This window comes from Tauraco erythrolophus, chromosome 7, assembly GCF_009769465.1.
Source record: "Tauraco erythrolophus isolate bTauEry1 chromosome 7, bTauEry1.pri, whole genome shotgun sequence".
Taxonomy (NCBI): Eukaryota; Metazoa; Chordata; class Aves; order Musophagiformes; family Musophagidae; genus Tauraco; species Tauraco erythrolophus.
In genome coordinates, this window is record NC_141471.1 from 63,097,485 (window position 1) to 63,110,330 (window position 12,846).

Genomic DNA, 12,846 nt, shown 5'->3' on the forward strand with positions numbered 1-12,846 from the left:
AGGTTTTGCCTCAGGTGTGGCTGGAAGGAACAGTTGTCAGCACTGATTTTCTTGGTGCAGAAGGATGGCCCGAGTAGCTAGGCATTAGCCTGTAGCAATCACCACAGCCTCCAGACATGCAGTGTGCTGGAACCCAGAAGAAGCAGAGAAGGTGACTAGATGGCTTGTAAGGCACTTCTCATTTGGTCTTTCTTAAGCTAGTAGCTTTCAAGGATACTAAGGACAAGGCAGAATGATCTGGCACAGATGAAATGACCCAGCCTCCTGGATCTGAAGACTTAATCCTTCTGGCATGAAGCCCCACAACTTGGAAGCTACTATGCTTCATCCGTGATACAGAAGAGCAGTGGAATTTCTCAGGCACGTTGTTCTAAGCTGGGACAATAAAAGTATGTCTGGAATGAAAGTCATACAATGGAACATGACTATCACAAGTGGTACCGAAAGATGCTTTTGAAATTGAAATATAATCAAAAAGAGTCAGACACAAAGTATTGCAATTCAGTGAGGAAATAAGAACTGAAGCGTGCGTCACGCCTTCTGTCATTCACAGAGCAAAAATGCCAGCCACACGTAACCACAAAGACAGATTAACGGGTGGCAGAACTGCAGAATGGATGTTTGAACTAAGAACTTGCTTCTATAGCTAAGCAAGAGAGTGCAAAGCAATCCGATGAGAAACAAAATATTTATACAATATTTTAATTGTGTAAATACATAAAATATACTATTTTATAAAACACATGATTTTGCTATAAATTTTGAACTGTCTGTACCAGCTATTCCAAGCCAGAATTTTACATTTCCAGCGAATATTTGGAAACATTGGTGAATTCATTTTACTTCTTAACTGTCTTTATCAGGGAGTCTAGAATAGGAGGTATAAGACATGAGGGGGGATCTTGTAAAACTCCATTCACACCCAAAACAGCCAGTAGGCTTTAAGATATTAATCTGAAGTAGATGTAAAAACAAACTGGCAAGTCAGAGCAAGCTGAAGTTTGTGTCTCAATTAAATTTAAAGGATGATGCTACAGGCATTGATACAACAGGCAATACCAAAAGCAGTGTGCATCCCACCTAATCAAGCAGAACTGCAGGAAGGGGATGACTTTTCTTTCTTTAATGAGCAGCTCAGCGCTGTTGAGAGGACCAAGAAACACAACTTGGTCCTCAGGTGCCAATAAAGATTTACAAGAACCAGAAGAAATTGTGAAGTGCTTGCTGCAACTGAAAGAGACTGAAGTGACTGAAGACAAGGCTGAAAGCATAGATGTGCCTGCAAGGACACAACGTGTAGGAGAAAGAATTAGGTGTAAACTGTATGTTGTCCGACTCACTCTGATTTAGCTATTTCATTACCCAAGCTCACAGCTGGCTTCAGCAGAATAAAAGCCTTTTGACCTTCTTGTGATCAAAAGAAGAACAGACTGACACCACATCGGAGCTCTGGCAGTCGTGGTCCCACTACAATGAGAATCTGCATTAGCAAAGCTCACCCCTTCACATGGTTATCATCGGAATATTCCGGAGAGATGCAATACACCCTCCAGAGGCCAGAACTGCAGTGTTATGTTATAGGGAATTTCCTCCTGCCCCTACAGCAGAAACAACAGTTCATTCTGTGTTATTTCAAAAGACCAACAAGAACACAGTGGTGTTTGCTTCTTTTATTACGAAAGATACAAAAACACAGAATGTAGTGAAGCTATCATCAGAAATGTGAACTTTTTTTGAACCAGCTTTCTATTTACATACACAAAATTCCCCAAGTGGAACAATATCAAATGTGAGACACATTATCAGAATATATCATATATACAAGTTCAGAGATTTAATGTCTCTGTTACTCTATACATAATTGTTATACAAAAAGTCAATTCCTACCTGGTCTTACACAAGTATTTTAAGTTAGGTTGATGAGACTACTCCAAGCAGAACGTGGGCAAAGTTCTGCTATCTGAACAGTTACTTTATAAATAATGTACAAAATAACAGAGCCAGGTTTTCAGCCAGGCTCAATCTTCTGTTGTGTCAAATAGCCCGTGCTCCAAATCAATGAAAGTAAAATAATTGGAAGCTATTACTGACATACAACTTGAAGTATCTCAGGAGTCAAAGATGCACTGGTTTTCAGATCACTGATCAGTTATTAGGAAAAGCAAGCCTTTTTATTTATTTTTTTAAAAACTCTTCCTTCAAACAGAAAAGCCAGATAAAATACTTGAGCTTGCTTTGCGTGATCAGACATTCTGTTTCAAAAAACAATAAAAGAGGACACATCGCTCCGTATTGTTTTTAAACTGGAATCAACTACTGCTTAGTGAAATAAGGCACTTCTTCCTTTAGATCAGTGCACTCCCCTAGGTTTTAGTTTAGCTCCATTTTACACAGAGAAGTGATTTCAGCCATGCCACTTGTGACAGCAAGAGGGATGTTGTTCAGAACTGTCACTCTCCAAGCATGGATGGCCTCAACAATACCCTCTGGATTGCTTGAACCCAAGTCACACAGCGAATATATGGCTGCCAGCTGCACACCCCAGGGGACATCTGCAAAAAGTTAACACAAATCAGCATACAGAAACCTTGATGTGCATCAATGTTTTTGGGAAACCCGAATCTAAAGACACTATTAGTTCAAGAATTGGAATTAAAACGCAGCAACAACTGGGATGCCTAAACCCAGAAAGCAGCAAGATTACAATCTGCACACAAATTCCCTAACATTTTATATAGTGCTTTCCAGTTTTCTGAATTCAGCAGGTATTCAGTATTCAGAATTTGAGCATCTAGTGATTTTACTCTAGTTCAGGGTGGTCAGACTTTTATGAAAACAGTCAAGTTTACACGGTCTGAAACAGACACAGACATATCCCACTTACTTGGAAGCACCTGAGATGACCAGGAAGAGAAGATGTACAAGTGGGTCCGAACAGCTCCCTAACATCAACCGATGCTTCACTGCAGAGAGTACTTAGCATCCAGGATAACTTAGCAATACAGATCCCTGCTGCCGACCTGCCTTGCTTTGTCTCAGGAATTTGGACTGTCTTGCAACCCTCTCCCAACACAACAATCTTGCCAGTAGCAAGCTGCAGCATGAGCTGCTCAGGTAACAAATGAGCTATTACTGCTCACGTTAAGATCACCTTTTCAATTCTCTGAGGCAGCTGATGTGCTGTTACATAAAACAGTGCAATTCTGAGATGGCTGAAACTATCTCGGAGTTGTTCTCTGTCTCAAACAGAAGGTTATGCTTCGGGAAAGGAAGGGACTCCAACTGAAAGCCGTTTGTACTGTTACGCACTAACACAGAGCTGTACAAGCTGTTTTGGCACGTGTGTCTCAGTCTGTGTGTGTTCTGTTTACTGCAACACTGCAGATGTTACACTAAAGTTCCTCTAAATAAACGTTACCTTCCTCTTTTGCGTGCTGTACGAACAGTCCAATTACAGAACTAATATTCTTCACTGCGGCCAGACATCCTTCCTTCAAACCTATTTGGCCCAATCGACCTGAAAGAAAAAAAAAGGCTCCTGTGTGTCTGACATTTGGACAGTCAACTTCCTGATTTTTCCACTTACCGATTGTCTTTTGAAGCATCAACAGAAAACGCACATTTCTATTACAAAAATTAGTCAGTCATTCTCATTACCACGTTGTCTTGGGACCAACAGTTGTCCTATTCCTTTTGTGACTAAAGACCCCGAGGCATTTTTCATCCGATTGTTCTGACCTCCCACAGGTTTACAATCTCTAAGTGTAAAACTCTCAAAGAATGCAATTTCTGTTTAACAAACAGTATTATATAGTCTTCAGACTGAAAATATCTATTGAAACACAAAGTTTATTTATTTACCTGAAGCCATCTAGATCCCAAATAAACGAATCTAACTTAAAATTAAAGGAAGAGGTATTATGTTGCATGCAAACCCCTATTTTATACACTATAAAGCAGATGTAGCTATAGAGTATTTAATTTTCAATACGTAAACATGTTGGAAATAGGAGTAACATCCCTCAATACTTAAGCACATGCTTTCCACAGGCTGACAAACAGAAAATATCTGCGTAAGATTGTAAAAGTTTGGCTTTTTAGGTGAAAATTTTTGAAGAAACTGAAAAAAAAAAAACCAAACCAAACAAATCCAACACATCAAGATCCAAAAAAAGCAAAAATACTTCAATTCACTTTCCAGGCAGGCTGACACCTTCAAAGGACAAACTTAACCAAAGCAGAAGATTAACCAAGAATTTAGATTACTTACCAATTAGCCTGAGTGTCAACGCTATAACACTATCCGGAATGGATTGAGCAGTTTCATGCCCCTTTCTCTTCTTTACCCATTGATCCATAGAAGGCCAAAGCACTTTGCTGTGAAAGACATAAGAATTTGAACACCTGATACCTGCATGAAGGGGCAGTACGATATTTATGCAATAATGAATGCAAATGGTTCTTCTGTTTACCATCTATTTCCATAGCTCCACTTGCATCTTTCATTCACCTTCTAGGAAAACTCATAATATTCCAAGCACGCACAAATCTGAGTCATGTAAAGAAGGTTTTAAACCCAAACAATCAAAGCTAATTTTCTGGAGGAATCATTCCTGTTCAGACTAGTACTCCAGTCCATCTTCCATTCATTACCCTGCAACACTCTGCACCTTTACCTAAAGTCAAGATCTTACTCCACCAACTTCATAGACATGTATGAAATTACACCACTTTCAAATGTCATGCTGAGACGTTAGAAAAGCTTCTTACAAGACTGAAAATTCACGGCTTGCACGTTACTAGCAGGATCTGATTCCTGGTTTTAAACCTGAAAGGACCTGAGCTAAGACATCCCTTAAATGATGCTGACAGACCTGGTTACCTATTATCAGCACAACAAGCAACTCTGTATGGCTTTAATTAAAACGACACACCTTTCACTGACGCTAATTTGTATTCATTTTAATAGTGTTTCACTAAAAATAACTTCTTTACTATTTGAAAGCATGGAACTTGTATAAAAGACTTGATGATGACTGTAAGTTGTGGAGTCTCCTTCTCTGGAGATATTCCAAACCTGCCTGGACGCATTTCTGTGTGATCTGATCTAGGTGGTCCTGCTCCGGCAGGGAGATTGGACTAGATGATCCTTTGAGGTCCCTTCCAATCCCTGACATTCTGTGATTCTGTAAGTTATTTGCATTTGCTTTATACTCCATGATTACATTATGTCATAATGAAACAAATGCCATATTTTTGGAGATTCTACTAGGTTCTGTAACCTCTACATAGAAAATAGGACCTGTCAGATCAGTGCAGGTATCAAAATGAAGTCTTTCAAACCACCTGAAGTATGGTAGTAGTCCACACATTGGGTTATAGGGTTCAAAGAAAATTTAAAACATTGAATCTAAGTATTATAATGATTTTAGAATTAAAATCAGACTGAAATCAGGAGAGTACGCTAACGAGCATGGTTACATTTCACTTTCAGCACTAGAGGAGTGCTATTTATACAACAAAAGTTCCACTCGCATTTTCTAGTGATGGGGAGAGAGGAATTCAACAAGGAAGACAAGAAATCATTTTGCTTTGTTGACAAACAATCCATCTCAAAAATCTTTCATAATTGTCCACATATAGCTGTTTTAAAAGCAATTCTTCATTAGAACGGTTCCAATAGGGTTAACTTCTCGGACCAGTACCATAAAATCCTGCATTTCCTCATTGATCACTCATTCTATCTTAAAATAAGGCACACAAACACAGCAGGCTAGGTCTCACCAGGTTAGAACGCCCTCATTTCTGAATATCTATGCAATGTTTTATTATGTCAAAAGCTAAGCCATAATGTCTCCAATTTGGGAAAAAAAAAACCCCACAAAACAACACCAAAGCAAATCACAAAAAATCCCACACAAGAAAACACGTGAAAGAGCTGCTTGCCACCATACCTTATAACATTGTCATGGGTCCAATCCCACTTGAGGTGAGAGCAGAGTAGGTCAACAGCAAATATGTACTGCCAAGCAGCTTCACTCAGATCTTCTCCGTACTGCTCACTCGCTTGAAATTCTACTTTTGGACATGATTGCATTTCTAAAAGCAGGTTTGAGACCATAATACCAGCATCTAAAGAGGAACTCTGGAATTTCAGAAGGTGATTATCTTAATGCACGAAAAGTTCCCAAACCAGAACCAAACTCTTTGCATCCATTTGATTCTGACTTACATCTTAAACCATAAATTCAACTTTGGGTTTGACTTTAAACACACGAAAAAAGTACATAAACTAAAATCTTCAAGTACTCAGTATTTTTCTTGATGTTTTTACTAAAAGGAGAGTTTGGGGAAAACAAACAAACAAACAAATAAGAAAACCCACAAAACCTACACTCTCTTCTCTCCTCCTACAATTTGTCAATTTTTATTTGTCTCAATGAAGCTTTCAGGTATGAAGAGCGTTTTCCAATGCAAAATTAGTCTAATCCTGCTAAGCTTTTTTTAAAAAAATAAATTATTTTCCGATGCTGAAATTTGTTACTGTTTATTGTTCACTAGAGGCTAATTTCCAAGTAAGTACTTTCAATAGTTTAGGTAGTAATAACTGAAAAGATGTCATGTGAAACAATTAATAGCTAGGGCAAGCAAGGAGACTTAAAAACAACCACTCTTTGAATATCTGAAGTATTAAGAAAAAAGTCTGGCCTTATCACAGAAACACAGCAGGTGCTCAGCACATCTTACCAGTACAAAAGCTCATATTTGGCAAGTTCTGCAGTGGCACAAGTTACTAAATCAGCATACTTTGACCAAGAACTAAATACCCATTGTAGAGCAGCTTTACTTCAAAACGAGAATAATCTTTTCATAAAATTCTATGTATAACAGACTGTCGACCACAATCCTCTCGAAATTTGTCAAGCCTGGCATTAATGTGGGTGTTTTGAAACTATCGGGGCACCCTAGCCTTCAAACACAGAAGCCTGTGGCACAAACTCCTTCTCCAGAATCAAAGCACCCTTGCTTTTCCATCTGCATGATATAAATTTACTCCTACTGATATCAAGTGTGTCCCTATTTGTCCTCTTTCCAACATCTCTTTCACATGTGGCTGCTGAAAACTGACACAAATACAATGACTCAAGGGCTCAAAGACTTGAAGTCAAATCTCCGAAGTCCTTAGGTCCTGAACATTGGTCATCCTTCTTCTGCCATCACTGCAGTTGTGTACTGATCATGCCAACTGCTTATGAAATTATTAACTGGCTGATATTTTTTTTGTGATAAATGGCTATTTACAGTCTACCTCACAGAAAGACCATGACTAAAAAGAGACAGGCTCATCTTGAAATTAAGTGTGATAAATAGTTATCTATTACACAGTGAACTATGAAAGACAGATGAGCCCAATAGTTTACTTTTAATGTTTAATAGAGAGATTAGTACTTAATAGTGAAAAACAAGAAAAGTGTTGGGTGTAGACAACCACTGGAAAAAGGCCTGAAGCAGCATTAGTTGTGCAGTTGTACAGACTCCACAGGAGATTCACAGGGTATTTTCTCACCCTTCATCAGATTAGATCTAAGGAAGAAATTATTCACACTGAGGGTGGTGAGGCACTGGCACAGGTTGCCCAGAGAAGCTGTGGCTGCCCCATCCCTGGAAGTGTTCAAGGCCAGGCTGGATGAGGCTTTAAGAAACCTCGTGTAGTGGAGGGTGTCCTTGCCCATGGCAGGGGGGTTGGAACCGGATGATCTTTGAGGTCCCTTCCAACCCAAACCATTCTATGATTCCATGATTTGATTCAGCCAATGCAGACAAAAGCCAGTACTGACAATGAAAGCAGATGTTACCTGTTCCCAGCTGAGATAAGCACTCAGGCAGGTCAGCATCTCATCGCTCGCACTCTGCCTGACAACTAATTGCATAGCTTTGTTGATTGCACCTTGGAAGACAAATATGTCAGGCCATACGTTTGTGATAAATAAAATCAATTTTTCTGAGTCTGGAAAGTCTAAGGGAAAAAAAAGAGAACAAAGTAACTTTTTAACATCTAAAATCAAGGCATTATATACTTAGGCATTAAAAGTTAGTATGCTCTTCAGCAAGATAATGAGGAAAGAAGGCACAGAAGTCATGTAATAACTGCCACCCAGGGAAAGGGAGTCATACTAGCACATCCCAGTTCCGAGATTAAATAGGAATAAAAGACCCAAGAAAAAGAAATCCCCCCCCGCAAGCCACCTCCCCCATTGTAATTTCACTTTTTTTTTTAAGAGGGAAAAAAGAAAAAGGCTTCACTGGACTTTGCAGTGTAACGACAGTGAAAAAGGACCTTTCCTTTTGCATTCTGAGGTTAGTCTCCCTTCATCCTCCTTACTGCACTTTAGTTCACGAAGGAGAGCGGTCTTGGAGCGCTGAGATTGGATTCTTTTAGGATAAAATTCAACTGGAAGATGCGCTCCAGAAGCCCACCTAACACATTCCAGTCACAAATGAGCACTGGATCAAGCTAGAGCTAGTCCAAAAGAAAAAAATAATCCTGAGATGTGTAATAATGTGAAAATCGGGTCTTCAGTACAAATCCACAGTACTTGCATCCATACACCTATGAAATCCACTTGAAAAAAAAAAAAGAAGCTTGCAAAGAACTTTCACACAATTCAAATGCGAAATCTGATATTGCTCAGCAATTTTCCTAGACTGTGTCAAGGAAATTATACATTACAGAAGTTGTAGGTGAGCATATATGAATGATGCATGTCAAAATTTGAATTTCCACAGATACAAAAATGTGTACTACTGATATAATTGAAGAAATTTCATTTGTTAAATTAATTCAGAGCAAGTATCTGACAACCATCTGTCCAGAACTATAGGAGTAAGAGAGGACGGAGTGCCAGGCTGTCAAAGGGAAGCTAACAGATCCTTCTGAACACTGAAGCAGAGATGTCCAAGGCAAAATATTACGATAAAACATGAGTGTGTGGACTGCATGCAATAAAAAGTGCGCGGGAATAAGGAAATAGACATTACTTTCATGGGTGAAATGCAATACATATGCCCGAAACACTATAAAAAGCTACAAAAAACAATGAAATTTGAAAAGCTAAACGTGTCTTCCTTCTTTGCTTCAGCATAACTTTTACATTTTTAGAAAGACTTAAGAACTAGAGAGCATATGAAAATACACCAAATCAACTGTGTACTGACACATAGCTACACCTTCTGCTGCCATAATTGGGATGGAAAGAAATCTGTGAAACTCCAGGAAAGAGAAAAACTCTAAAATGAATACATTTTAACCAAATCAAAATAAACAAATTAAAAAAAAAAAACCTTAAGATGTGGTTTACAGCTGTTCACACTTGACAGTAAAGCCACAGAACAAACACAAGAGGAATTTATGTGATTCAAAGTATAGAACAGAAAATCATTCAACAAAAATCTGCATTTAGCTAGTGAAGTCTGGATCTTACCCAGAAAAAGAAAGGAAAAAAGAATGTTTAATATTTGCAAAAGCCCACAAAAAGACACAGTATCAAGGTACTGCAAAACAAAAGGTTTAATTATTAATTTAGACTAAGAAAAAGTATCTGGTGAGTAACAGTTTCTGACACGGTGCAGTATTTATGAAGATAAAAAAAGTGAAAGGAGACTTATGATGGACAGACAGGAAAACAGGAATTCCAAGAAGAACCCAAGCAAAAAAAACCCCAATGAAAATACCTCAACCCAACAAGAAAAGATAATTAAGAACAAAATAAAATCACAATCTCTAATAAGAGAAAAAAAGATAAAAAAAGACAACGATACTACGTGGAAGATAACCGTTACCTGAAGCAATCAAAAGTTGTAGCATTTTGCTCCTCAGTGCTCTCAAATTTTATTTTATTTGAATTTGGCACACAGATACCAGTAGTATTTTCAAACTAAGTGAAGTCCTTCCAAAACTAAGACAGAGTCCTCATTTACTACAGCGATAGTACGTACTTACTACGTTTGTTGCTGGGAACAAAAGTAAGGTGGGGAAAGGAAGGGAACCAAAATGAAAAAACCTCTCGACCAAGTGAGACTTGGGATAATGGGAAGTCATAAAACTTAAGGAGGACGTGTTGTACAAATACAGTGGGTTTGATCCAGGTATTGTCCAACTCCTGACGCTATTTTAAGCCAATACGTGTTTCTAAATTACACTTGCTTGATGAATCAGTGCTTACTCAGTTAAAATAAGAAAATAGTAATAAGCAAAAAGCACAAAATTCCCTGGAATTGTTTTATCGTTTTGGAGATGGTGGGGCAAAAAATGAAAGCACAGAGGATCCTTAATAAAACATTTCTTTGGAAAAATAAGTAGACTACTAAGATGTCAGGTCATCACCAAAATGAGAGACAGATGTGGAGGAAACTGTGAGAAGAGAAACTTCTCCTAGAACAGTCTGTACTTCTGCACTATAGAAAAAAGTTCTAAGGAAAACGTCCCTTTCGCAGGATTTTTATATGTTTTTTTACAAACATAAACATTCTGGAACACAGCAAAGACATGCAGCACATTCAAGGTACAAGACCACCAGGCCACAGCATACCTTCTTTAAGTAGGCTGTAGCAGAACAGGCGGGCTCTTTCCACATCTCCCAGTTGCCGACAAATCCCTGTGTAGACTCGACACAGAGCCTGATCGAAATTGTGATTTGTGGCATTCTTCTGAGCCTTGAGTTTACTGAGAATAACGTGCAGCAGGGACTCTGCTAAATGCTGTGAGGCACAAAAAATATTATTAGACTATTAAATACTTGAGCATATTTGACAACATTAGAGTAGTATGACAAATAAAAAGAACTATCTGACTTGCAACAATACTGTTTGCATACATATTAAAAAGCAGAAAAGTAAATCAGAGGCAGTCAGTGAAAGAAAAAAGTGAGGAGCAACCTCCCAGAATAAATGTGCCTCCAACAGATGCCCAACAGGACTCCTGTTCTTTAAATATAATAAACTGGTCAGTTACGTGACCACAAACAGGTGCTGGAGAGGCTGCAGGTTTGGACTGGGTACCTGCAGGCACCAGGAGCCTGAGGGCTGGCTCCGTCAGGAACCAGGAGAGCCACACCAGCTCCCTGCAAGAGTGGGGTCTGCAGGTCAGGTGCAGGTATGGCTACCGCTCCGGACCAGCTGCTGGAGGGACATGTGTGTTTCTGTACGTCTGTCTGTGCATCTGACACTTGGGGAGAACAGGACCATCTCCCTTCTGAGGAAAGGCTGAGGGAGCTGGGTCTCTTTAGCTTGGAGAAGAGGAGACTGAGGGGGGACCTCATTCATGTTTATAAACGTGGAAAGGGTGACTGCCATGAGGATGAAGCCAGGCTCTTCTCAGTGGCATCCAATAATAGGACAAGGGGAAAGGGATATAAGCTGGAACACAGGAGGTTCTGCTTAAACACGAGGAAGAACTTCTTCCCAATAAGGCTAACAGAACACTGGAACAGGCTGCCCAGAGAGGTTGTGGAGTCTCCTTCTCTGGAGATGTTCCAAACCCGTCTGGACGTGTTCTTGTGTGATCTGATCTAGGTGGTCCTGCTCCAGCAGGGGGATTGGACTAGATGATCCTTTGAGGTCCCTTCCAATCCCTGACATTCTGTGATTCTGTGACACGCTGAGTGCCCAACGTTAGCTACTGGAGGGATCCATACTGCCTGTACGTATGGATTTGCCACTAGCAGGCTTTGGCCCTGCCCAGCCAGAGAAGAGAACAAGGTCAGGCACGTACCATGTGCCTACTCCGAGTGTGTACTCGGCCCTGCTCAGGAGCGTGGTACTGGCTGGAGCTGGAAGCATGAAGCTGCCACAGCCTCACTCCTGTGAAGTTACCAGAGTCAGCAACTCACAACAAAGATGATGGAGAACTTGGCAGCACCTTCTGTGGAAAACGTAATTACACTCGAGAAGCGAAACGGGGCAAATCTTTCCCCAACACAAGAAGGACATGGAGCTGCTGGAGCGGGGCCGGAGGAGGCCACGAAGATGATCCGAGGGCTGGAGCACCTCTGCTATGAAGACAGGCTGAGAGAGTTGGGGCTGTTCAGCCTGGAGAAGAGAAGGCTCCGGGATGATCTTATTGCATCTTTCCAGTACCTAAAGGGGGCCTACAGGAAAGCTGGAGAGGGACTTTTTACAAGGGTGTGTAGTGATAGGACAAGGAGCAATGGCTTTAAATTGAAAGAGGGCAGATTTAGATTGGATATAAGGAAGAAATTTTTCACTCTGGGGGTGGTGAGGCACTGGAACAGGTTGCCCAGAGAAGCTGTGGCTGCCCCATCCCTGGAAGTGTTCCAGGCCAGGTTGGATAAGGCTTTGGGCAACCTGGTGTAGTGGAGGGTGTCCTTGCCCATGGCAGGGGGGTTGGAACTGGATGATCTTTGAGGTCCCTTCCAACCCAAACCATTCTATGACTCTGAAAACGCTGCCATGCGTCAGCTGGTGAACAGCGCTGCTGCAGGCTACAAATTATCCACAAGTAATTTCTATGAAGTGATTTTTTCCAACGCTGATGCTGAGCAAGTACCGAGAAACAAACTGATGAAAGGTTTTTCCAATAAAACTCATTCGAACCACCTGATGTATAATGGTAAACACAGAATGAACGGGTATGTTACTTGTATATACAATGTGGTTTATCTTATTTAATTTAAAAAAAAATTTAAAAAGGTAATTGAACCTCACACTTTTAGAGGAACTCCTTCAATCGTTAACACGACGAAAAATGCTGCAAAATAAAGTGCTTTATGCCTACATGGGGAAAGCAAATGTATTTACAAATGCAGTTTTGCATCTTGGACACCACTG

At 40.1% G+C, this 12,846-nt stretch overlaps 1 protein-coding gene across 5 annotated transcripts in view; it reads right to left on the reverse strand.

Moving 5' to 3' along the window:
• Window positions 1-1,665: 1,665 nt before the first annotated feature.
• The window catches only part of ICE1 (interactor of little elongation complex ELL subunit 1), a 36,090-nt gene continuing 24,909 nt past the window's right edge, over window positions 1,666-12,846 (reverse strand). For all 5 annotated transcript variants that reach the window (XM_086614893.1, XM_086614895.1, XM_086614892.1 and 2 more), the window contains 6 exons: window positions 10,590-10,758; window positions 7,857-8,017; window positions 5,955-6,145; window positions 4,271-4,377; window positions 3,419-3,517; window positions 1,666-2,552 (listed from right to left, as the gene is read on the reverse strand). In XM_086614893.1, coding sequence (XP_086471019.1) covers window positions 2,371-2,552; window positions 3,419-3,517; window positions 4,271-4,377; window positions 5,955-6,145; window positions 7,857-8,017; window positions 10,590-10,758 — 909 coding nt within the window. In that variant the 3' untranslated portion in view covers window positions 1,666-2,370. The remainder of the gene's footprint in view (window positions 2,553-3,418; window positions 3,518-4,270; window positions 4,378-5,954; window positions 6,146-7,856; window positions 8,018-10,589; window positions 10,759-12,846) is intronic.